The sequence below is a fragment of the Trichosporon asahii genome (assembly GCF_000293215.1).
Source record: "Trichosporon asahii var. asahii CBS 2479 unplaced genomic scaffold scaffold00017, whole genome shotgun sequence".
NCBI classification, from domain to species: Eukaryota; Fungi; Basidiomycota; class Tremellomycetes; order Trichosporonales; family Trichosporonaceae; genus Trichosporon; species Trichosporon asahii.
In genome coordinates, this window is record NW_014040907.1 from 793,128 (window position 1) to 816,471 (window position 23,344).

General features: G+C 62.8%; 14 protein-coding genes across 14 annotated transcripts; 5 read left to right on the plus strand and 9 right to left on the minus strand.

Annotated features, from left to right (window-relative positions):
- Positions 1–369: 369 nt before the first annotated feature.
- Positions 370–1,755, minus strand: A1Q1_07918 (uncharacterized protein; the record flags this gene model as incomplete). Its single annotated transcript, XM_014326902.1, has 1 exon — positions 370–1,755. One exon carries the CDS (start codon positions 1,753–1,755, stop codon positions 370–372), a length of 1,386 nt encoding a protein of 461 aa, XP_014182377.1.
- Positions 1,756–2,723: 968 nt separating this feature from the next.
- On the minus strand, positions 2,724–5,006 carry A1Q1_07919 (uncharacterized protein; the record flags this gene model as incomplete). The annotated part of the gene is made up of 4 exons (XM_014326903.1): positions 2,724–2,784; positions 2,827–4,023; positions 4,091–4,526; positions 4,592–5,006. 4 exons carry the CDS (start codon positions 5,004–5,006, stop codon positions 2,724–2,726), a joined length of 2,109 nt encoding a protein of 702 aa, XP_014182378.1.
- Positions 5,007–5,499: 493 nt separating this feature from the next.
- On the minus strand, positions 5,500–6,774 carry A1Q1_07920 (uncharacterized protein; the record flags this gene model as incomplete). The annotated part of the gene is made up of 1 exon (XM_014326904.1): positions 5,500–6,774. The coding sequence occupies one exon, from the start codon at positions 6,772–6,774 to the stop codon at positions 5,500–5,502; it is 1,275 nt and encodes a 424-aa protein (XP_014182379.1).
- Positions 6,775–7,926: 1,152 nt separating this feature from the next.
- A1Q1_07921 (lanosterol synthase) lies at positions 7,927–10,140 on the minus strand (the record flags this gene model as incomplete). Its single annotated transcript, XM_014326905.1, has 3 exons — positions 7,927–8,068; positions 8,208–9,481; positions 9,562–10,140. The coding sequence occupies 3 exons, from the start codon at positions 10,138–10,140 to the stop codon at positions 7,927–7,929; spliced, it is 1,995 nt and encodes a 664-aa protein (XP_014182380.1).
- A 275-nt stretch (positions 10,141–10,415) lies between these two features.
- On the plus strand, positions 10,416–11,894 carry A1Q1_07922 (delta24(24-1) sterol reductase; the record flags this gene model as incomplete). Its single annotated transcript, XM_014326906.1, has 1 exon — positions 10,416–11,894. One exon carries the CDS (start codon positions 10,416–10,418, stop codon positions 11,892–11,894), a length of 1,479 nt encoding a protein of 492 aa, XP_014182381.1.
- A 31-nt stretch (positions 11,895–11,925) lies between these two features.
- A1Q1_07923 (peroxisome biogenesis protein peroxin 19 (Pex19)) lies at positions 11,926–12,873 on the minus strand (the record flags this gene model as incomplete). Its single annotated transcript, XM_014326907.1, has 1 exon — positions 11,926–12,873. The coding sequence occupies one exon, from the start codon at positions 12,871–12,873 to the stop codon at positions 11,926–11,928; it is 948 nt and encodes a 315-aa protein (XP_014182382.1).
- Positions 12,874–13,181: 308 nt separating this feature from the next.
- A1Q1_07924 (tRNA (5-methylaminomethyl-2-thiouridylate)-methyltransferase) lies at positions 13,182–14,465 on the plus strand (the record flags this gene model as incomplete). Its single annotated transcript, XM_014326908.1, has 3 exons — positions 13,182–13,288; positions 13,363–13,651; positions 13,746–14,465. The coding sequence occupies 3 exons, from the start codon at positions 13,182–13,184 to the stop codon at positions 14,463–14,465; spliced, it is 1,116 nt and encodes a 371-aa protein (XP_014182383.1).
- Positions 14,466–14,733: 268 nt separating this feature from the next.
- A1Q1_07925 (uncharacterized protein) lies at positions 14,734–16,104 on the plus strand (the record flags this gene model as incomplete). Its single annotated transcript, XM_014326909.1, has 1 exon — positions 14,734–16,104. The coding sequence occupies one exon, from the start codon at positions 14,734–14,736 to the stop codon at positions 16,102–16,104; it is 1,371 nt and encodes a 456-aa protein (XP_014182384.1).
- A 29-nt stretch (positions 16,105–16,133) lies between these two features.
- A1Q1_07926 (oxidoreductase) lies at positions 16,134–17,167 on the minus strand (the record flags this gene model as incomplete). Its single annotated transcript, XM_014326910.1, has 2 exons — positions 16,134–16,706; positions 17,087–17,167. 2 exons carry the CDS (start codon positions 17,165–17,167, stop codon positions 16,134–16,136), a joined length of 654 nt encoding a protein of 217 aa, XP_014182385.1.
- Positions 17,168–17,267: 100 nt separating this feature from the next.
- On the minus strand, positions 17,268–18,383 carry A1Q1_07927 (GAMM1 protein; the record flags this gene model as incomplete). Its single annotated transcript, XM_014326911.1, has 3 exons — positions 17,268–17,567; positions 17,623–18,164; positions 18,308–18,383. 3 exons carry the CDS (start codon positions 18,381–18,383, stop codon positions 17,268–17,270), a joined length of 918 nt encoding a protein of 305 aa, XP_014182386.1.
- A 164-nt stretch (positions 18,384–18,547) lies between these two features.
- A1Q1_07928 (uncharacterized protein) lies at positions 18,548–19,357 on the plus strand (the record flags this gene model as incomplete). The annotated part of the gene is made up of 4 exons (XM_014326912.1): positions 18,548–18,632; positions 18,686–18,888; positions 18,947–19,115; positions 19,221–19,357. The coding sequence occupies 4 exons, from the start codon at positions 18,548–18,550 to the stop codon at positions 19,355–19,357; spliced, it is 594 nt and encodes a 197-aa protein (XP_014182387.1).
- A 75-nt stretch (positions 19,358–19,432) lies between these two features.
- On the plus strand, positions 19,433–21,002 carry A1Q1_07929 (essential GTPase; the record flags this gene model as incomplete). Its single annotated transcript, XM_014326913.1, has 3 exons — positions 19,433–19,624; positions 19,672–20,010; positions 20,052–21,002. The coding sequence occupies 3 exons, from the start codon at positions 19,433–19,435 to the stop codon at positions 21,000–21,002; spliced, it is 1,482 nt and encodes a 493-aa protein (XP_014182388.1).
- A 48-nt stretch (positions 21,003–21,050) lies between these two features.
- On the minus strand, positions 21,051–21,671 carry A1Q1_07930 (uncharacterized protein; the record flags this gene model as incomplete). The annotated part of the gene is made up of 1 exon (XM_014326914.1): positions 21,051–21,671. One exon carries the CDS (start codon positions 21,669–21,671, stop codon positions 21,051–21,053), a length of 621 nt encoding a protein of 206 aa, XP_014182389.1.
- A 753-nt stretch (positions 21,672–22,424) lies between these two features.
- Positions 22,425–22,880, minus strand: A1Q1_07931 (uncharacterized protein; the record flags this gene model as incomplete). The annotated part of the gene is made up of 1 exon (XM_014326915.1): positions 22,425–22,880. The coding sequence occupies one exon, from the start codon at positions 22,878–22,880 to the stop codon at positions 22,425–22,427; it is 456 nt and encodes a 151-aa protein (XP_014182390.1).
- Positions 22,881–23,344: the final 464 nt, after the last annotated feature.

Consider the following 23,344-nt stretch of genomic DNA (forward strand, 5'->3'; position numbering starts at 1 on the left):
CACGAGCACCGCTTCGACGGACTAAGCCCTGGCAGCAAGTGTACCAGGCCGATCAGACTTCCGAGACGAGGTCTCGGAGAGTCTCCGTCGAGCTCGGTATTGATCACTTGACCACCGAACGAACACACCAATCTGAAAGCACCCGCGAGTCTACTAGTGAAAGTGGGGGTCCTGTCATCTACGTAAAGGCAGAGTCGGTGTGTCGATTAGAATGCTGCATGTATCGTTCGGGGGCGGCATTGCCATCATCGACTGCGAAGGATGGCCTTGAGATTAACACGCGGCCCTCGCGGCCTTACTCGAGGCGAGGTTGTGGCAACAGAACGCTCGACGGTGATTCGGGGAGGTCTGCAAGATGAGCGCTCTACCTTACTGATACACGAACTCTAAGCGCCTCCTATCAACGAGACTCAGGTCTTGTTCGAACAGCCCTCTCCAGAAGTTGTCCCCAATCCCCCCATAAAACTCAGCAGGGCATTCCATAAGAAGCAGGGATCGTGGCATTGAGAAAGGGGCGTTGCGAGATCTTTCGAAGTGGGTTTGGGGGTCGGCGGTCAACGCTAGCATAAGGGCTTGAGAAGCTTGAGCGAGGAAGGGGGCGAGATCGACTTCCCCACAGAATTGCAACCTGAATCTCCGGGTGCGCTCATCGGCCAGAGCTAAGATCTCCTCACAGGCGTTCCTCAGAGCTCTGGTCTCAGAAGACATTCGATCGTCGATCTTGCTTTGTAGCCATGTCTGCGTTTCCGACAAGGAGAAGGGCGTGGCACTCGGGCCCCCTGTTCCCACAGCAAGAGGAGCTACCGTCTCGCCGACGTTGATGAGATTTTGGCCCCACTCCGCCGACAGCGCCACCCTTGCTTTCAGCTCCGTGGCTCGTGCTTCCGCCGCAGTGATCTGTTTTGCTAGATGCTGAACAAGTGTCCCAACGGCGGAACCGCAGAAGAAGCCGACGGCCGCTGCCTCGTACTCAATCGGGATGTTGGGAAGTCGCGATGGGCCTAGCTTCAGGACGTCCAGCAGAAGCGATTCGATGTAGTCGGTTTGCTCCCATTTTGCAAGCGCTCCGTCGTGTCGACAGACGTGCATAGAAAGGAGCAATGATAAGCGCTGGCCCCAAGCGCGCATCGTCAAGTTTGACTTCCCGAAGTACATTGCATCCAACAGAGGCTCGATGATCGGCTTAACGGTTTCCTGGCAGAAGGGCCCCAAACCATTCTTCCCGAGGTCCTTCAGAATCACGAGTCCTACGCTGGGCATCTGGAGCAGCTTGGAGCACGCGACCGGGTCGAAGATCATGCTGCACGCCAGAAATAGGACAGTCAATCCGTTGACGGTGAACGGGTCGTCAAAGTGGCTCCGAGATCTGCCGTCTGCCATTTGCAGCCAGATCCCGCAGCGGGGGAATACGCCATAGAGCTGCTGGGCAACTCGCTCTGTGAAGTCGTTGTGACGGACCATGGATCCGACGTTCGAGCTGAGTGGAAGGAAGCGATATGGCTTCGGGAGCCACTTCAAGAAGTGCGGAGGCGGCATGGAGGACGCCTCCCACCTGACAACGTAGGCGGCCCAGTGGGCAAGAAGGGCGACATCTTGCACGATCGGCTCCGGAACCCCCAGCCAGTCGAGGCGCATCCGCGGTCCAGATCCCCAGAACGGGTCGTAGGGCACCGGTGTTTCTCTCCAACACCAAAGGTCCGGATTGTCCCAGTTTGGATCGGGGAATTCCACAGGCTCGGACGGGCAGAAAGACATCGCGAGCCGCTCCTGAATGCGATTCACACACCAGCCCACGGCTGCCGCGAGGCTCGCATTCGTAAGATCAAACTCCCATTTCCACATCGCGGAGAGGACGCAGTCGCCCACTTCGTGGTCACGGAAGGAATCGAACTCGAAATGAAATCTGATCCGACAATCGTCGTCAACGAAGTCACGGATGTTGCGGCAGAAGAGTCGAAAGCATCCCTCGGCGTTGCCGGAGCGTTGATCAGGATCCTTCCCTCGGACCAAGTCCACTATCTGATCGACGACGAGATGAAAGGCCCGCGCTGATGGTCAGCCAAGTCAGGGTCGCTCTCACTAGGCACCCGGCGGCAGTGTATGATGTGGCCGAAGCGACGCTGGATCTCCTTTGCCTCTTCGAGAGTGAGGTTGCCGGGCATGGGAATGGATAAGCATGGAAGGATCAGTCCTTGGTAACAGTCTATAACATGCAGAGAGCGGAGACGGGACCGACGCAGTCTTCCTTCTGGGGTCTGTGCACGCTCCAGTCCGGAGTTGCCACGGAGCTCTGTCCAACGACTAGGACGCTCAACACGGGCTCACTGAGTCACTCTGTCGTGCCAAGCCCGCGAAGACGCCACCAAGCCACCGATCACACGAATCGAGCTTCGAGGTTAACTACAGCGAAGCCTTGTGCATCCGTCACAGACATTCACACCGGTTGCGTGATGTAGCTCTATATGTACATCGCCGAGAGTTGCTCTCCTTGGAGGTAGCCTACCGAAGCACCGAAGTGACCCACTGAAGCACCAACATCCGCGTAGGCAATGACTCATGCCTACATCGATCGTGACGCAGAGCCTCGTGGAGGGAGAACTAGTGTCTCAAACAATACAGGCTGTTGTCTGAGTGAAGCTGCAGATCCCAACTGCCTCTGGTCGACTGGGGCGCATGGCATCCGGCGGCTTGACCAGTGTCATCCGTGAGCTGCATGCAAGGAACTAATTGGATGCTGCGCTGACTGCTGCACGGGGACTCGTGTCGGAGCGACGGCTGGAAGATCTGCGGATCCTGCAGTCAGCGTGGAGGACAACCCCTGCTCACAATAATCCATAGGCGCCGTGAGCGTCGTCATCCTGGTCGATCAAAGCCAGCTTCTTCTCGAAGAGGTTGGACCAGAATCGCTCGCGTTGTCCGTTGCACCGCTTGGACGGGCAGTCAACGAGGAACCGATATCTGGCCGAGGACCCGCGGGCGCGGATTGACCTGTCGTAGTGGGCTTGCGGGTCTGCGTCCAGCGCAATCTTGAGAGCTTGCGAGCCCTGTGTGCGGAACGGGCTCAGATCCACGTCCTTGCCGAATTTCCGGTCGAATTTGTACAGACGCTCATCGAAAAGCTCAAGAACATGGTCGCACGCGCTTCGCAGGGAGCTGGTTTGTCGAGCTGTCCTCTCGTCGATCCAATCGTGAAGTAGACCTCGCGTCTGTTCCAAGGAAAACGGGGTTGCGTAACCGCCACCGCTGCCGACAAGCATCGGGGCAACACTCTGGCCAACACTGACAAGGTTGGTGGTCCATTCAGTGGTTAGCGTCACGAGGGTTCTGTGCTTGCGTCCCTTGGCCTCCCTCTCGATTATGCGTTTCGACAAGAGCTGAATGAGAGTCCCGACAGCGTTTCCCGCAAAGAAGCCGGTGGCGGCCGCCTCATATTCGATCGGAATGCTTCTGATTCTCGACGGGCCGAGTCGCAAGACATCCAGCAGCAGCGGCTCCGGATAATCCGTCTCCCCCCACGTGGCCAACTTCCCGTTGGGTCGGCAGAGGTGCAGCGATACGAGGAGGGACAGTCTTTGGCCCCAGGCAGTTGTCGTGAGATCGCGCTCACCCTCAAAGAGAGCCTGGAGCATCGCCTTGACCTGCGGCCGGACCACCTTCGAGCAAAAGTCGCCCAGTCCTTGGTCGTGGAGATCTTTCAATATGCGGAGGCCAGCGGTGGGCATTTGCAGCAACTTGGCGCACGCCACTTCATCAGAGACAATCGTGCAGGCCAGGAACAACACAGTCAAGCCGCTGATGCCGGTAACCAGTCTGTCGACGAAGGGGTCGCGTTTTTCATCACAAGTGTCGGGCTTTTGGTACAGCCGTAAGTTGCAGTCGAGGAAAACGCCGTAGAGTTCCAGAGCCACCTTCTCGCTGAACTCTCGATGGCATACCATCGTGCCAACAACGTGGCTGATGGGCGGAAACTGGAATACTGGGCCGGAAACCCAATCGAACCTGAGGATATAGGGAGCCCAATGCCTAAGATGAACGAGTCCTCTGTCCTTTGATCCTTTGGTCGGCTTTCCGCAGCTCTCCAGCAGCATACTGCGCTGGCAGGGGTGGACCGCGCCGAACGTTCCACCTCTTCTGACTGTCGTTAGCTTGCGCGGTACGCTGCCACCCACTTGTCTCTGCCCTCCTCCAGGCGCCGACAGCTTGCCAGTCTGCACCCGGAAACTGCACCGGCTCCAAGTGGGACTGCTCTACCAGCGAGGCGGCAAGGTTTTCCTGAACCCTCGCCACATACCACCCTATAGCTTCATGAACAGAGGAGGCATCGATATCGAATGCCCACTTGAAGTCTTCGGAAAGCTCACACGCTCCTCGATGGAGTGCATATTGTCCATCATACGGAGCTGCGTCTTGATAAAACCGATTCTTGAACCCGAACGCCTTGCGAGAAGTTGGGTCGCAAAAGTAGAGGAAGGCGGATGCGGCATCCTCCGATTGGTACGACGGGTTTTTCAGCCGGACAAAGGCCACTATGAGGTCGACAACGTAGTGGAAGACACGTACTGGGGTTAGCTCTGTAGCTGCGGAGACTTACATGGCACTCGGTAACACACGAGAGGGCCATGGGTCTCTTGGATCTTGGTCGCCTCCCGTAGAGTAAGATGACCAGGCATGAGAAGTGTCAGAAGTGGATGATTGGCAAAGGGGTTTGCACGCGTCAAGATGGGATCTCCTTGGCATTCAACGGAGCGAGGTGAAGGCTTGTGCGTCCTGTGAGTATGATCACGGCAGGGGGCACTAGTACGAAGAAGCTGCATCCAGCCCCGAGCTTCAAAGGCCAGAGCGCTCGTGAATGTTTGCCCGCCGGACATCTTGCGACTCGCACGCTCAAGAGGCACTGTCTCAGCTTTGACCAGGAGGGGGATACGGGGAACAAACACTACCAGTAAACTTATCGTCATGATCGGCGATACTTCAAGTGTGGAAGTGGTCACTGATGCGCACCGCATGTTTGGAGTGTCCCCCATCGTAAGCTGAACAGCATGGGCCGCTGCCATCGCTAAGGACCCTGCGCCCTCCCAGGCCCCCAGCACTCAAGCCATCGCCTAGCCTTGGCCTGGCTATAAGCCAAACGCCTCCGCCATCGCCACCGCCTGGGTCACCGTCGCCTGGGCCCCCTTTGCCGGGGTCACCTCAGTCGGCGTTACCATCGCGCGCACCTGCGGTCAGACCCTGCCCGCCAGGGCCCTCCCCACCATTGCGACCATAGTGCCTCTCAATCAGGCGCTTCTTTGCCCTCGAGAAACCTGACATCCTCAAGTGCGCAAGCATGCTTTGAGGCCAATGCCACCATCGACACGTAAATTCCCTGACCGTGCTTGTATCGATTGCGAGTCATAGTTGTCGCTCAAAGAACGTCACATCTGAGGGGAGGGCATCTCAAGACACGGGGGACACTATCCGCTACGCTAAACGCTTCTTACATCTCTTGTGACTACAGCACTAGGAGCACGCAAAGCCCTTGACGAAGTGGTCGCCGAGGCCCTTGGAGAACTGCATGAGCCCCGTGGGCACGAAGATGGCGAACGTGGCGACGAACTTGCAAGCGTTGACGCGGAGCGAGGAGGGCGAGAGGAAGTTGGTGACGCCGCCGCCGAACTGGGCGAGCGGGAAGTTGTAGAAGGCGCCGGTCCTGCCGAGCGTGTAGCCGGGGTAGACGGTGCGGATCGAGTTGAAGAGCAGCGCCCACGTGAACATTTCGTTGGTCGACACGGGGACGTTGCGGCGCGACCAGCCGGGCGGGAAGCGCTCCCTGACGAAGAACCAGTCGATGGTCTCGGACGTGCACGACTGGTTCTGGCCGCGGAAGACCTCCATCGCGAACGCGCTCTCGGCATAGGCGACGAGGTGGCGGAGGGGGTTGAAGTCCATGGCGTGGTTCGAGTCGACCGAGTCCTTCCACGCGACGTAGCGCGACTCGGCGCACACCTCGGGGTTAATGTCGTAGCCGTTGGTGCCGAGGCGGTGGATGATGTCATAGTAGCGGTGCAGCTTGGTCTCGTTGACGTGCACCTGGTCGCCGATGATCGAGTCGTCGCGCGTGACGCTCGCGTCGCCCTCGATGAAGCCGTGGTTCGAGAGGCCGACACCGGTGCCCTGGGTGCCCGCGCCGATGGAGATCTTGAGCGTCTTGATGTCCGCCTTCCACACGACGCCGGCGATGGCGAGGATGCCGGAGAGCTCGGGCGACATGGACAGGCCCTTCCACACGCCCATCATGAGCTCCTGCGGGGTACAGATGCCGTTGCGGGGCAGGTAGCCGTGGTTTGCGAGCGTGTTGAGGCCGGGGCACGGGCCGCGGATGTCGCCGGGGCCCGGCGCAATCCACGGGTGCTCCTCGTCCTCCTGCTCCCCCCAGATGGGCGGGATCGAGCGGTCGAGCTTGTACGCCTCGTAGATGGCGTCCTTGGTGAGCTGGTCGCGCGGCACGTCGACAAGCTGCGCAACGGGGAAGCCGCCAAACTTGGGGTTCGCATGGGCGTCCGCCTCGATCGCGCGGATGCCCTCGGTGACCGCGTTCGTAAGGCCGGTGATGTCCTGGTAGTTCATCGCGCGGAAGACGCCGCCGAGCGAGTCCCACAGGTTGATGCCCTGGTACTTGAGCGGGTCGAAGATGCTAGCGCGCTCGTCGAGCGCGGCAATGTCGGCAGCGCCGAGTCCCGCGAATGCGGGGAACGCTGCCGCGGTGGGGAGAAGGAGCAGGCTGAGGGCGACCATGGTTCGTTGGAGTTCAAGACTGCGCTCTGTCACGTCTTTATAGTCCGAACTTGTCACCACTTCCGCCTCCGCCACTGGCAACCCTAATCATTGCTGACAGGATCGTCGACGCGTTTCATTTTGTGGAGCGACATCCCGTCGAGCTTCCGGAACATCGAACGGTACCTTAATAGACTGTTTGATGTGCGTAAAGCACGGGTGAGACTGTTGACTCTCGATCGTTAATCGGCCCAAGAGCTCAAGTCAGTGATAAAGTATTCCCCGAACTCGGTCAATTCGACGCAATCCGAAGTTGAGAGTTTTGAGTGTTCCCGACCCCTCGCTCCGAAAGCATCTCGACACTGCCCGGCCGGATGCCCATTTCTCGGAGCTATCGCCGCAACACAGTTCATGACAAGCTTTTGGAGCGGACCCAAGAAACTCACAGTCCAAGGTGGCGCTGCACGGTGAGCATACCCCGAGTGCCGAGCGGTCTTGAAACCGCCCTTTAGGCGGCTCACGCCGGACACGCCCTCATGTCGCCGTTTCGGCACAGAGTATCCATCATCTCGTGGGACACGGCACGGTCTCGGCGACATGTGATCGGATCTGCAGCTTCTGGAATGATTCAAAAGGCGATTGTCAAGGTAGATCAATCCTCCATAACTCACCGAACTGCCAAGTGGCGGTTCGACCTGCAGGACCTACCAATTGTTGAGATTGCTGGCAGACGCTCCTGGTTGCAGAACTCCTCCGATACGCATGCTTGGGGAGAGAAATGTACTGCAAGCGTGCTGTCACGCATGCATGTTCCCTCAGAGTCACTGCCGACTTAAGGTTGTCAGTCGCCAGGCAGGCACTGCAGGGCCGAAGTTTATCCAGCGGAGAAGCACGCTTCACCGTGCCATGAAACGGTCAAGTTGACCTTGCGCCTCGCCGGTGACTGTGGCTGATCTCCGAGCTCTCGGGACCACAAGCTCGCGGCACCCGGCGACAGCTGCGCACGCCTCGTACGCCGCTAGACACGCCGCGCTTATCTCGCGTGACAGTATTGCCCTGGCATCGCTTCCTCTCAAGACGCATCAAACGGGTATACGCGTTATGCATCATGGGCGTCAAAGTGGTGCCTGACGATGGCCGGGACGTGTTTCATACAACGGTGGGTCGAGGATTCTAAGGGTTGGCGTCGAGATACTTTTGCGCGCGGCCGAGGGCCCAGATGCAGAAAATGAACTTGAAGGCGGGATAGTCGATGGCACAGTTCTTGTTGAAGATGCCCTCCGTGTCCTCCTGCAGCCAGCTGCCGTCGGGGGCGCTGGCGGCTCATGATCAGCTGGCAGCCGCGGCGGATGGCCGCCGTGTCTGGGCAGCGACCGTAGATAAGCGCGAGCAGCGCCCACGCCGTCTGCACGACCTGGCTCTGCTCGTGCTGCGCGTACTGCAGCGACACGCACGACATGTACGTCTCGCCCCAGCCGCCGTCCTCCATCTGCTTGCTAAGCAGGAAGGAGCACGCGCGGCGCACACTTTCGCTGTTCTCGTACGTCTCGCCCGCGATCGCGAGCGACTCGAGCGCAAACATGGTCGCGTACGTGAAGCAGATGCCCCACGAGCCGTACCACGAGCCGTCGGGGCGCTGCACCGAGTGGATCCACCGGATCGCCTTGTCGACGCACTTTTCAATGTCCGCCGCGCGGTACTGCGCGTCGAGCTTCTTGAAGTACGTGAGGGCGGACAGCGCACTCGTCGTGCACTCGGGGTACATGTAGTCGACCATGATGTCGCCGAACACCTCGGCGGCGTTGAGCGCCTCGAGCTTGGCGCTTCCGCGCATCAGCTCGTACGACGCGAACCCGCCGGACGGATTCTGCATGCTGAGGAGCACGTCGACGGCGTCGCGCATGCGGTCGATCGTGACGGGCTTGTCCGTGTACGACAGGCTCTGGAGCGCGATCACGCCTTTGAGTCCTTCGGCCGTGCAGTCGGACACCGTGTACGACTGCTCGGGCGTCGAGAACGGCCACGCGCCCTTGGAGCTCTGGCGGTAGCCCGCGCGGTACCACTTGGGGTTGTGGCGGATCTGGCACTTGTCGAGCCAGTCGAGCATGCCGAGCACGGTCTGCTTGTTCTCGGCCTCGTCCGCGAGGCCCGTCTCGACGACCGCCTGCGCGAGGAAGGAAATGTCCCACAGCTGCGAGCCGTTCGTGCCCGTCATGAACAGGCCGTCCTTGGACAGCCACAGGAAGTCGTCGACGCGGCTCTTGTGCATGCGCACCGCCTCCGAGTCGGGGCCCTCCTGCGCGAAGCGGCAGATCATGTTGAACGCCTTGGAGACGGGTCCGACGGTCTGGTACCCCGTGTTCTCGTCCTCGTACACGATCTGGCGGTACGCCGCGCGCATGCCCGCCTTGCGCAGGCCCGGCACGCACGGGAGGTACGGCATCTTCTCGTAGACGCCGAGAATGGCATTCAGCGCGTCGTAGACCGGGTGGTGCGGCGAGTACAGATCGACCTTGTGCGTGTTGTTGCGCTGCCGCGGCCAGTCGATCGACTCGTACGGCTGCACGTAGATCTCCTTGCGGAGCTCGCGCACGAGCTCCGTCTGGGGGGCGACAAAGCGCGCGCCCCACAGCCACGCCATCGGGGTGAAGACGAGTCGCACGTGAATCCACCACCGCCACGGTGCGAATGGCACCCAGTCCGGCAAGCACCTGTTGTTAGCGCGGCGCTAAAATCATCGTACCATAACTCTGGCGGCGTCGGGTTCACGCCCTCCCAGTCGTACGCGCCCAGAATGCTGAGCCACACCTTGCCCCACGTCGGGATCGCGACGGCGCCGCCAAACTCGTGAATCTTGGCGCGGATCGCGGTCATTGGCCCCTCGTCCGGCCCCATGCCGAGCATGCGCAGGCAGACATAGTTCATGACCGTGCCGTACACCGTCGGGGGCGCCGCGGTGTGCAGACCCCAGCCGCCCTCGGGGCGCAGCTTGTTGAGGAGATACCGCTTGAGCTCGTCCTTCTTGGGCTGCGGGAGCTCGACACCGCAGACCTGGAGGGCGATGATGAGGCCGGGCGTGAGGAAGAGCGGGCCGCCGTACTCGGTCGCAAAGTGGCCGTCCTCGCTCTGCAGCTCGCGGTAATAGCGCAGGCCGTTTCGTGCCGCCTCGAGGGGCGTCTTGGCCTTTGGCTGGTCGGGCAGCCCGGTCGGCTCGCCCATCGAGTACTTGTCGACGGCGGTCTGCGGCCAGGCATCGCGCTGCTCGGGGGGGAGGTAGAGCCACTTGTGCTGGCCGTGCGAGTCCTCGGAGACCTTGAGGCGCCAGCCGGCAGGGTCGGTGCGGAGCGTGTCGGCGTACTGCCGCGCCTGCGTCGTGATGTCGACCATGGTGATGCAGAGTGAAGAAGAAGAGGAGTCGTTCGATCATTGATGTCGGGCAAGTCTTGGCCCGGAGATGCGGGGTATACGGAGATCGGATCGACGTCCGTGATCTGCGGACAGATTTGACGCGTCGGTCAGCGCCGGTGACTAAACGCGGACGTGTGTCTTACGTAAACCACTTTTTTATCGTTCGATCGAGGCTCAATGTCCGTGGCGCAGTCGCCGACGACGACGCCGCTTAAAACCGCATCGTTTGTTGTTGTTTCCTCACCATCGGCACCATGGCTAACGGCACGAACGGCTCCACGAACGGCGCCAACGGCGTCCGCCAACGCAAAAAGACCTCCGAGGTCGTCGCGTCCGGCGAGTCGACCCAGATCATGAACGCCATCCCCACCGCCTACGGACAGGCGATGGACAAGAAGCTCGACGAGCACCAGACCTACGAGTTTGGCGGCCCCGTCGGCGTCACCGCCATGATGCTCGGCTTCCCCGTCCTCATGTACTACCTCTGGATCTGCCTCTGGTACTACGACGGCGCCCTCGTCCACCCCTCGAGCCTGTCCGACGTCGGCCCCTTCCTCCAGCGCATGTGGGCCCACTGTGTCGACGGCGCGTACCCGACCGCCTTTGCGTGGGGCACGTACCTCGGCCTCACCGCGATCGAGCTCTTCTTCGCCTGGGTCATGCCTGGCGTCGAGCAGCACGGCCTCCCCGTCCCCTCCCTCGGCTACAAGACGCTCCTCTACAAGTGCAACGCCCTCTGGTCGTGGTACGCGACGCTCATCCTCGCTGGCGTCCTGCACTACACCAGCATCTACCGCCTCCCGTGGATCATCGAGAACTTTGGCGGCATCATGACCGTCGCCATCGTGACCTCGTACACCATCTCGGCGACGATTGACATTCTCGCGCGCACCATGCACTACGGCGGCGCGCCCCTGCGCATGTCCGGCGTCGCGGTGTACGACCACTTCATGGGCGTCTCGCTCAACCCGCGCCTCGGCCCCATCGACCTCAAGATGTTCGCCGAGGTGCGCGTCCCGTGGGTGCTCCTCTTCCTGATCTCTCTCTCGGGCGTCGTCAAGCAGTACGAGGACCTCGGCCACGTCACGTACAACATGTTCCACATGCTGCTCGCGACCGGCCTCTACATCAACGCGTGCGCCAAGGGCGAGCAGATGATCCCCCAGACGTGGGACATGTTCCACGAGAAGTTTGGCTGGATGCTCATCTTCTGGAACATGGCCGGCGTGCCCTTCACGTACTGCTACCCGACCATCTACATGGTGCGCGCGGACCCGTCGACGTACGAGTTCCCCACCTGGGCGTGCGTCGCCATGTTCGTCACGCTCCTCACCTGCTACTACATCTTTGACACGAGCATGGCGCAAAAGTCGGCCTTCAAGATGCAGCAGCAGGGCGAGTACAAGCCCCGCAAGGCGTTCCCGCAGCTCCCCTGGAGCGTCGTCGAGAACCCCACGTTCATCCAGACCAAGCACGGCAACAAGCTCCTCACGTCCGGCTGGTGGCGCTACGTGCGCAAGCCCAACTACTCGGCCGACTGGATCCAGGCGCTCACCTGGGGCCTCACCGCCGGCTTCAACACGCCCATCACGCTCTGGTACCCCATCTTCTTCCTCGCCGTCCTCACGCACCGCTGCGGCCGCGACTTTGAGAAGTGCGAGCGCAAGTACGGCGACGACTGGGACGAGTACTGCAAGGTCGTCCGCTGGCGCTTCATCCCCTACGTCTACTAGACGCATCTAGAATTGCTGCACATAGAATGCATTACATGACGACGCATCCCTCGTTGCCGGCCAGCGCACCCAGGTCGAAGCCCTCGGGGAGCTCGCCCATGATCTCGTTCGGCGGGCCGCCGAGATCCTGCATCTCGCCGACGAGGCGCGCGACCTCCTTGCCGTCGACCGAGTCCTCGTAGTTTGGGCGCTTGAACACGTCGACAATCTGCTTGACGAGCTCGTGCTGCTTCTTGTACTTTTCAATGTCCGCCGCACTGACGTCTTTCGGCGGGTTCGCGAGGTACTCGGGGTACTTTTGCGCGAGCTCTGCCATGGGCTCCTCGAGCACCTCCTTGCTCATGAGCTGCGCCATCATGCCGTCGAGCAGGCCGCCGAGCTCGTCGTCGTCGTCGCCGAGCCCCTCTAATCCGTCGAGCGCCGAGGGGTCGGTGCTCAGCTGTTGCAGCAGCGCGGCCAGGTCGCCCGGCATGCCGTCGCTGCCGCCGCCGGCGTTCGAGCCGCCCTGGTTGATGTTCTCCATCGCCTTTTTGATCGTCTCCTCGAAGCTCGTCGGCTTGCCGGGCTTGGGGGGCGCGGGGGGCGCGCGCGGGTTCTTCTTGTCCACGCCGAGCGCTTCGAGCCCCTCGCCGCTGAGCATCGCCTCGAGCGCCTGTTGGAACGCCTTCTCCTCCTCCTCGGCGCTGAGCTTCTTGGGCGACTCCGCCTTCGCGCTCGTCTCGCCGGCCATGGGCCCGGGCGGGTTCTCGTTCGCGAGCTGGCGCAGCAACGACTCCATGCCCTCGATCAGCTGGGCTTCAAACTCTTCGCTGCCCTCAGCGCTGGGACCGCTGGGGCCTCCGGGTGCAGGTGCCTTGGGCGCGGGGGAAGCCGAAGCAGAAGTAGAGGCGCCCTGTGGCCGCTTGCCAAGCGCAGACTTGGGCTTGTTGAACGAGTCGAGCACGTCTGCTGTCAGCGGGGTCAGCGTGATGCTCACCATCAAGGTCGTCGAGGTCGTCATCGTCGTCATCGCTCTCCACGCGGGAGCGGTAGTCGTCCTTCGAGGGCGGGGCGAGCCTTGCTCGGGGACGGTGTGTCCTTGGTCTCTTCCTTCTTCGTGACGCCGGACATGGTGTGGATGGTGATGGCAAGTGTTGGAAGGGGACTTTAGTTGCCGGTAACCGGAGCGTGGTCGGGCCCCGGAGACAAACACGTGACCCAGGTGGGCGGCGCTCCCCGAATCGCCGTTGTTTTCCCGGTGTTCAGCCGCAGGTGGAGGTCCCAAAAGTCTGTTCCGCATCATCCACCATGCGCGTACGGCCAGCGTTGAGCTGGCTACCGCGCAGCTACTCGACAGCTGCCGTGCGGCTACCGACGCTCGAGGACCTCTACTTGAAGAAGGGTGACAATGGTGAGTAAGCTGACTGGCGAAGCTGACCCCAGTCGTCGTGGCAATGTCTGGCGGTGTCGACTCGTCTGTGACGCTCAGCGTTCTGCGCGAGCTGCCGCTCAACCTCTCGGTCCTGTTCATGCGCAACTGGGACCCGCTGCTCTCTGAAAACGCCGACGAGCTTCCTCTGTCTCTTTCGTACGGAACGCCAGCGACGCACTCGCCTTGCTCGTGGGAGCGGGACTGGGAAGACGTCAAGCGCGTTTGCAAGCACGTCGGCATCCCGCAGTCGGACATCCGGCTCGTCGACCTGTCGAAAGAGTACTGGACACGAGTGTTCGAGCCTGCGATTGCAGTGTGGGAGGCGGGCCAGACCCCGAATCCAGACGTCGCCTGCAACCGCGAAATCAAGTTTGGCGCGCTGATGCAGCACATTCCGCCCGGGCACTTCCTCGCAACAGGTGAGTCAGGTTTAGATCTAGCTGACATTAGGCCACTACGCTCGCGTTAAGCGGTCTCCCGACGGCGCAACTCTGCACCGCGCGCTCGACGCCAACAAGGACCAGACATACTACCTGAGCCAGGTGCGCGAGGAGCAGCTTGCCAAGGCTGTATTCCCTCTCGCCGGAATCCCGAAACCGAGCGTCCGCGACCTCGCACGTCACTTTAATCTTCCGACGGCCGAGCGCGAAGAGAGCATGGGCGTCTGCTTCATCGGCGAGAGGGGCAAGTTTGGCGACTTTGTCTCGCAGTACACCTCGCTGGCGGAGCCGGGATACTTTGTCAACCTCGAGGGCGAGCGCATGGCGCCGCATCGCGGCAACTGCTACTACACGATTGGGCAGCGGCCACGACTCGGCGGACTTCCGGGCGGGCGGTGGTACATTGCGCGGAAACACGTCAACGGCAACGACATCCTCCTGGTGCAGGGGGCGGACCACCCGGCTCTCTACTGCGAGCAGCTGTGGTCGAGCGACTTCAACTGGATCGCTGGCCACCCGCCAGAACACATTGACAACGCTTTGATTCAGATCCGGCATCGCATGGAGCCGGTCCCGGGACGCGTGTCGGTCGAGGGAAGGGTCAGGGTGGACTTTGACAAGCCCGTCGGCGCCGTCGCCGAGGGCCAGATTGTCGGCGTGTGGGACGGCGACCGCTGCCTCGGGAGCGGCGTCATCGAGGAGACCAAGACGAGTGCATAGACTGTTGTACCACCATGTATGCATATACACAACTCAGCGAGTATGGCTCTGGGACGCATTCGCCACTAACGTTTACGTAAGCCCATCCACCTCCACTTTTCGCCTTTGCCGCCCGGATTTCTCGACCACCCACACCACCATGTCCCGACTCGTTCGCCTCTCGCGGCCGCTGGCCCGCGCGCCGAGGAGGGCGTACTCCGACCTGTCGCACACGACGCTGCCTAAGATGCCGCCCACGATGCCGCGCGAGGACTACGCCTAACCGACAATGTACGCGTTCAACATGCTCGGCAAGACGGTCAAGTATATTGTTATTGGTGGCGCAGGACTCGCCGCGCTCTCGCTGGCCGGCTGGGAGGCCGCGCACCTCTACATCGAGCACCAGATGCCGTCTGCCAAGTCGAAGCCGGGCAGCCACGGCTGGGAGGAGGAGAACACGAGCTGGACGGGCGAGGACGGCGGCACGACGTCCAAGCTGAGCTGGAAGGCGCGCATGGCGCTGCGGGCGGCATGGCTGTGCTGGGAGAAGGGTGCCGGAGTGCCGGGCGCGATCTCTACACGGCAGAGCATCCACCCGCAGCTCAGCGGCGCCATTGGCGGGCTGAACAAGATCGACCGCGGATACGAGCTCGCGGAGCAGTACATCGACGTCGCAATCAAGGACGCCGAGAAGCGCGGCATGGTCTTCCCGCCGCACGAGGGCGCCGACCCCGTCGCCCTCGACCTCGTCACGCTCAAGGCGTCCATTCTGGAGCGCATGGGCACGCCCGACACGCTCGAGCAGGCGCGCGAGCTGTACGAGGACGTTGCGCGGACGCCCAAGCCGCAAACCGAGCTGAACCAGGCGCTCTCCATCCGCCTCGCGCTCAAGCTTTCCGACCTCGCGAACCGGGCGGGCGACTCGGCGGACGCGGCCAAGTGGCGCCAGTGGGGACTGCAGACAGCCGGCGTGCAGATCCCGGAGCCGCCAAAGAGCTCGTGGTGGTCCAAGCCGAAGCCTGAGCCGGTGACGGTGCCAGAGCTGGGCGCCCCTGTCCGCCGTGCGACTGTTGCGCTCCTCCTGTCCGACTCTGCGCTGGCCGCGCAGTCTGGCGACCTCGACCACGCCGCCCGCGAGCACGAGGTTATCCGCGCCATGATCCCGACACCGGAACGGCTCGTCACGCCGAACAACACGAACGCTCCCGAGGTGCTCCACAGCGTGTGGCTTGCGCAGCGCCGTGCCCTGCTGGACCTGTACCGCGGCTCTGTTGCGCACGCGCAGGACCGCAAATCGACGGCGCCTTTGGGAACGATCGCGCTGGCAGCGGAGGAGTCTGACGCGGTGATTGCCGCCCTCGAGCCGCTGCCGGCCGCTTACAAGGGGCCGCTCCTCGTCCCGGCCGAGCGCCTGCGCCGGGAAGCCCTCCAGACCGGCGCCGAGGCGCACTTTACCGAGGGCGTGCTCGAGGAGAAGCAGGGCACGGAGCCCGCCCTCCTCAAGGCGCTGGCGAGCTTTGAGCGCGCCATGAGCCTCGCTGCGCTCGAGAGCGGCAGCAGCGACATCCGGGGCGAGAAGGAGGACGAGGGCGTCGGACGCTCGCCCGAGTGGACGCGCTACGCCCGTGCGTACGACCGCGTCAAGGCCAAGCTGCAATAAAGAGACTCCAGTGATTATGTATGCATTTACTAGTTGAAAAACCCGCGCTCCTCCAGCTGCTTGTAGACCTCGGGGCGGGCGGAGCGGACCTGCGCGTCGGTGATGCGGCGCCAGATGGGGAGTCCGACGGCCGCGATCAGGCCGTAGACATAGTCGAGGGGTCCATTCGACGGGACCGGGCCGCGGGACACGCTGCGCACGAGGTCGGTGACGAGGTCGTTGGTGATCTGGTACTCGCCGCGCTCGATGCCGCGGATCAGCAGGCCAGCGGCCTTCTCGGGCGCGATGGGTGTGTCCCCCTCCTCAATCTTCTTCGTGATGGCCGGCTTGGTCTTTTGCTCGTTCTCGTACCCGGGCGACAGGATGCCGGCGGGCATGTACAGGTGCACCTTGATGCCGTACAGCTGCAGCTCGGAGCGGAGCGAGTCGGCGAGGCCGCGGAGGGCATACTTGCCCGGCGCGTAGGGGCTGTAGCCCGCAAAGGACGTGTAGCCAAGGAACGACGAGACGAAGGTGAGCGTGCCAGACACGCGATTCTTGACCCAGAGCTTGGTGACCGCGTGCGCCGTCCACGCGGAAACCCAGTACGTGCCGTCAAAGCCCTGCCGTCAGCACAGTCTGGGCGTTACTCACCTGCTGAAGATCGTCGCACGACGCGTCGATGAAGAGCTGCGGCTTGCTGAATCCGGCGCAGAGGAAGACGTAGTCGGGCAGCGCGCCGACGAGCTCGCACGCGTTCGTCAAGGCACGGTCGCCGGCATCCTTCGACATCAGGTCCGCGCTGACAGCAAAGATCTTCTGCGACGGCTTGGCGAGCGCCTTGAGCCCCTCGACGGTCGCGGCCGAGCGCTTCGCGTCGCGCGCGACGATGACGACATGCGCGCCGCGGCGGACCAGCTCCTCGGCGAGCGACTTGCCGAGCCCCGCGGATCCGCCGGGGATGTAGCAAAACTATAGTTAGCGCAATCCACGCGCAGCGCACCTTGCCCGCGACATCGAGGCGCTTGCTGAAGAACATGGGCGAGATCAGGACGGCAAGGATGGCGATGATGACCGCGATCATGGCGGATGAGGTGTCACCAAAAGTTGGAATGTGGAGGTCCCGAATACATCAACATCTACATCCGTCGAATCTCGACGTCTACATCGGCTTCTCTACACTCCTACTCGTTCAGAGCGGCCCTGGCCATCGCGAGCACGCCGTTGAACGTCTCATTTCCGCCGATGAATCCGCTCGCATGCACAAAGACACCGCCAGGGATGCCCGACTCCTTCGAGAGCTCCTCGTCGCGGAGGCCGCGCCAGGCGGCGGGGAGCGACTTGCGGTTGGTGAAGCTGTCGGGCGACTCGGGGACGCACTGGATGCGCCACTTGGAGTTCTCGTTGTCCGGGTTCTCGGGGTAGAGGACGTAGAGAATCTTGGTTTCCTTGGCCATGGTCGGCTCGAGCGAGAAGAGGTGGTCCTTCCAGGGGGCGGACTGGCGTCAGCGACATCACTCTTCCACGGACCTCATTCACCTGCTTGAACACGACAATCTTGCCCGAGGGGTCGACCTCGTGGCGCTTCTCGAGCGCCTCCTTGACGACGTCGCGCGCCGGGAGCCACGCGTTGGCAAAGTAGTCGAGCTGCTGCAGGAACTCGTCACCGGTCGTCTTGGACGCGACGGCGAAGCGCGCGTCGTAGTCGTCGTCCGACGCGGGCTCGTTCCAGCGCGGATTCAGGCGGCGCACGCGCGACGACAGGTCGGTGCGCTGCGCGTACGCGAGCTCGCCCTGCGCAATGTTGACGCCGTTGTCGATGCCGTCGATCGACTCGATCAGCTCGCCGTAGAGCTGCAGCCAGAGCGTCTCGACCTTGGGGTCGCTCTCGGCGACACCGAGCTGCTTGGCGATGATGTGCTTGCCAAAGTGCTTGTACACGAGGCCCGCGGACGAGAGCTTGGTGCGGTCAAAGCCGCCAAAGCCAAAGACCTCGGTGAAGCCGCGCTGGTGGTGGTCGTAGCGCTGCTTGGCGGGGTCGTACACGCCGCCGACATCGACGACAATGTCCAGGGGGTCGACTACGGTCAGCGCGTTCGTCACGGCACGTACGCTTGGCGGGGTCGCGGCTGCGGACGAGGTCGGCGTCCTTGAACTCGTCGGTGAGACGGAGGAGGAAGACGGCGAGGGCCTCTGATGTCAGCGAGAACGAGGGGAGACTGACCGTCACAGTGGAAGGTGCCCGAGTGGGTGCCGATGACCTTGGTAGACTTCATTTTCTTTGCGACGGGGCTGGACATGTGAACGAGGCGAGGTCGCAGCGATGTCAACGTCCTGAGCATACGGTGAACACCGAAAACAAAAACATTATCGAGAGCGCTATTGGACACGCGAACCTTATTCAAGCCCCCGCTTCATGACGTACATGAGAAAGTCCAACATCGACCGCATTCTCCATCTCACCATGTCCCGCGCATTCGTCAGGTCCCTCCGCCTCGCCCGCACCGTCCAGCGCGCGTCGGCGAGGGTGGTCCCGTGGGCTGTCCCCCGTTACCGCCCCGCTTTCCGAGGTGAGGCGCATCGAAAACACGGCTGACGTTAGGCTACGCCTCTGGCCCGGATCCGATCTCGTCCTCCGACTCCAAGCTGCAGCACGCCCAGAGCCTGCTCGAGGACGGCACCCACGCCCTTGAGCAGGGCGACGTGCAGAAGGCCAAGGACCTGTACGAGCAGAGCGCTGCCGCGCTCCCGACGAGCGGCGCCTTCTTCAACCTCGGCGTGTGCGAGTACCAGCTGCGTGAGTCGGTGGCGCCACTCGCTAATGACAGAAAACCTGCCTGCCGCGATCGAGGCATGGAAGCAGAGCATCAAGCTCGAGCCGAGTGCCGACGCCTACACCAACCTCGGCTCGGCGTACATGATGAGCCAGCCGCCGAACGCGCCAGAGGCGATCAAGGCGCTGACGGCTGCGCTCGAGATTGCCCCGGAGGACCCCGAGATCCAGTACAACCTCGCGGCGATCCTGGAAGCCAGTGAGTGACCACCCGGGCCTCGGCTGAAGAGAAGTTGACCCGCATTCGTTTTACGGGATCTAGCCCTGGGAACGCGATATTTCAGCAACATTTAGCTAACCCCAGCGAACTCCCTGGAGCAGGCGCTGGCACTGTACAAGAAGGCTCACTCTGGCGGCATCGAGCGCGCCGCGACCAACGTGCGCAACGTCGGGGCCAAGATCCTCGCGCAGCGCATGAAGGAGGAGGAGCAGAAGAAGTAGATCTGTTGTATCACGTGATTTTGATGTCATTCGTCTGCCCAATTTCCGAAACCCTTGTTCATTGCTACATACACCATGCTCCGACCATTGCGACGCGCCTGGCCGTGCCGGCTAAAGCACACGCTTGCGCAGCCCGACCCGGTCCACATCGAGGAGACGGAGGACGACTTTAGCAATGTCACCGGCGAGCTGCACCGGCGGCGGAAAAAGATGGAGGTCAAGCGGGGGCGCCAGGGCGGAGACTTTGTCGACTTTCTCAAGGTCACTGTGCGCGGAGGTGAGTAACTGCTCAGACTTTGCTGACCGCAGGCAAGGGCGGAGCTGGAACAGCGGCGTTCCTGCCGACGAAGCGCGGCCTCGGACCGCCGTCTGGCGGCAACGGCGGGCCCGGCGGCGCAGTCTACCTCACGACGAATCCGCACCTGTCGTCGCTGTCGTCAGTGTCGAAGCGGCTGATCGGCGGGCAGGGCGGTAACGGTGCGGGCAACCTGAAGCACGGGCGGAGAGGCGAGGACGTCGTCGTCACCGTTCCCGTCGGCACGGTGATCCGCGAGGTGCGGCGAGAGGGCGAGGCCGAGAAGGTCGGCCGCGAGTACGACGACCTGAACCTCCCGCGCGAGGAGCGACACAAGCGGACACGCGAGCGATGGCTGGTGAAGCACCCGAATCTGGAGGCGAGCGACCGCGATATTAGGGAGGCGGAGACGCTGCTGCGGCGAGCGGGACGGTGGTCGCGGACGACGCCGGGATTCGACGTCGAGCCGCCGGCGAGCCCATCACCGAGCCGATCCTCCTCGCGCGCGGAGGTGTCGGCGGCTTCGGCAACCCCCACTTCGTCACTCTGGCAACTAGACACCCCCGACTCGCGAGCCGCGGTGTGCTGCCGCCAACGCGGACATTCGAGTTTGAGCTCAAGCTGCTCGCCGACGTCGGCCTCGTCGGCCTCCCGAACGCGGGCAAGAGCACGCTCCTCCGCCAGCTGACTGGCCGCCGCGCCGAGGTGGCAAACTACGCCTTCACGACGCTGCACCCGCAGATCGGTGTCGTGCGCGTGCTCGAGGACGGGACGTGGGCTGCGGCGATGCAGAACCCCGTCGAGGACACGGAGGAGGAGCGTGCAGCCGATGAGGCGGCGCGCCAGCGGGGCGACTACCAGCCCCTCCCCCGTGCGGCGAAGCGCGACGTCCCCGAGAAGACCCGCTTCACGATCTCGGACAATCCCGGTCTGCTCGCGCGTGCCTCGGAGAACGTGGGCCTCGGCCACTCGTTCCTCCGCTCCATCGAGCGTTCGCTCGCCCTCGCGTACGTGCTCGACGCGCGCCGGCCCGACCCCGTTGCCGACATGCAGACGCTCCACACCGAGCTCGAAGCGTACAAGGAGGGTCTGTCGGAGCGCATCCGCATCGTGGCTCTCAACAAGACGGACGAGCTGCCCGAGGACGAGGTCAAGGACAAGGTCGAGGCGCTGAAGAAGGCCGCCGACGCCGAGGTCCTCGTCATCAGCGCCAAGTACGGCACCGGCCTCGACCGCCTTGTGCACCTTCTTGCAGACGCTGTTGACGCGGCTAGGCCGAAGAAGGCGCCGCCGCCGCCCGCGCCGGAGCCCGAGCCCGAGCCGATAGAGAAGGTAGAGGATCTCATTTAATGCATACTACAACCATTTTCTTCTGAGCCTTGGTCATGAAACACGTGCCTAGTCCTCACCCACGACGATCGTCTGGACGTTTCCGTCGTCCTCGGTAAACTTGTTGACGTTGTTCACGATGGTGGGCGAGCCGGAGACGAGCACGATCTCGCCCTCTCCGAGCGCGTCGATGAGGGAGAGGAACGAGTTGAGGTAGCGCTGGGGGGAGGGGGACGCGGGTGAGTCGGGGTATCCGTCAAAGTCGAGCTCGCCCGAGATGCTCATGGGCTGGGCCTTCTTCCACTGGTCGCGGAACTTGTCAAACCACTCGTTGGCGGCGGGGTCCGTCTGGCCCTCGCGGCGCTTCTCGATGCGCTCCTGGATTGCGTCCTGGACCTTGCGGAGGCGGTCGTCCGCGCCCTTGTTCAGCTGCACGAGCTCGTCGAGGACCTTGCTCGCGGCCTGGGCGCGCTCCTTGCCGCCCGAGCCCTCGGGCGAGAGCTTCTGGAAGCTCTGGAGGACCCAGTGCGTGGCCGGGTTGTCGACGTAGGTGGCGCCCGAGTCGCGGATGGCGCTGATGGAGGCGGGGCCCATGCGGGTCAGGGCGAGGTGGTCGGCGAGGAGGTAGGGCCTCTTGGCGCCCTTGAGCGCGCGCTGGAGGAGCTGGCTGATGTGCTTGTCGGTGGGCATGGCGAGAGTGATGGGATGAGCGTAGAGTAGACGAGGATGATATAGCCGGGACGGATTGGATCGGGTGCTTCACACGGGGGATGATGTAACACCATGTGACCCCTCGGATATCACCGTTATCCGCGCCTCCCCCACACCCCCACCTCGCGGAATGGCTGGCATGTCGTCCACACGTGTTGTACGCCGTCCCGGACATCCCACGCGGAGTGTGCATCGGCAACTCGGCGATCGACCACGGGCCTGGTGACGCCGATCACCACAAACCGTTACGTAACGTGCGCAGAAGTCGATCTAACCGCCCTCGCGTGCTCGCAGGCAATACATCACAGCTACTTACCGTACAGTTGTGATCAAGACTATGGTGCACCGTCCGAGGCAACGGTGGATATGGAGGTGTCTCGATAGTTGACACCTGCCTCGGATGAGTGTATGACGTCGGTAGACGCCGAAGGGCCGGGATGTGGTCCGGCGGAGTGGCATGCGGAGAGAGGCGGCTGAAGGTGCAGGTGGCGTAGACGGAGAGAAGGCCAAGCGAGCTCGTCGACCCGCGGCGGCCCAGAGTCGCTCCTAGAGTATAGGAACAAGGCATAGGCAACTCTGCGGGGCCTCCATTGGCCAGGACCCCCGCAAAGATGCTGTCGTGAGGCGGGCAGCGTCGGAGGGAGAGTGTGCGGGGCCTGGTGGAGGCGGTCAGATTGGCCCAGTGGACGACTGAGTGCCGGGGCCTGTGAGTGTAGGCGGTGTCGAAAAGCCCTACATTGGCGAGGACAGAGTCGGAGAAGGCAGTGTTGAAGGCGATGAGACTCGGCAGAGGGTAGTGTCGGAGCTGCCTAGGTTAGGCAGTGAGGTTGTCGGAGAGGCGTGTCGGAGGCCAGCAGAGCGGCCGGTAGCAGAGCGGCCGGTGGCAGTGGCCACAGGCCAGTGTCGGAGAGGCCTGTGTCGAGGAGGCCAGTGGCGGGCCAATACCCGAGCGCCCTGTGGCAGAGAGGCCAGTGTCGCAGAGGAAAGTGGCGGTGACCGAGGCAGAGCGGCCCGTGTCGGAGTGCCGGTAGCAGAGTGGCCAGTGTCGGAGAGGCCAGGGCGGCCAGTGTCGAGGCGGGCCGGTGGAGGTTGTCGGAGAGGCCAGTGGCAGTGAGGTGTCGGAGTGGCTGGGCCTGGCAGGCCAGGCGGCACCAGCCAGGGAGGACATGGCTGGAGGGTTGGGCCCATGAGCGAGGGCGTGGGAGAGTGGAGCGTGGGAGAGTGGAGGGGGAGGGGGCGTGGGAGAGTGGAGGGGGAGAGCGTGGGAGAGTGGAGGGGGAGAGTGTGGGTCTACGGCTACAACTACGGGCTACAATCAGTGGAGGCCACTGGCTACCCCAGTGCAAGTGTGGCCACACTCGCAAAGGGGCCATCAGAGACACCGTGGGCCAACTGCTGAACTTGGGCGATCAACTCCAAGTGCAACAGCCAGCGTCACAGTGTCTCTGCGAGACGAGCTCGGCGTCTTGAGGTCTTGAGGCTTGAGGCTTGAGGAGGCGAGAGGTGGTCTAGGTGTCAACTGGGAAACTGGGAGTGGGGAATGAAGGTGGAGTGGCGAGTGGAGGGTGGAGGTGGAGGCGGGGGTGGAGGGTGGAGGTGGCAGCGGGAGTGGAGGTGGCGTGGAGTGGAGGTGGAGTGGGGGGGGGAGGTGG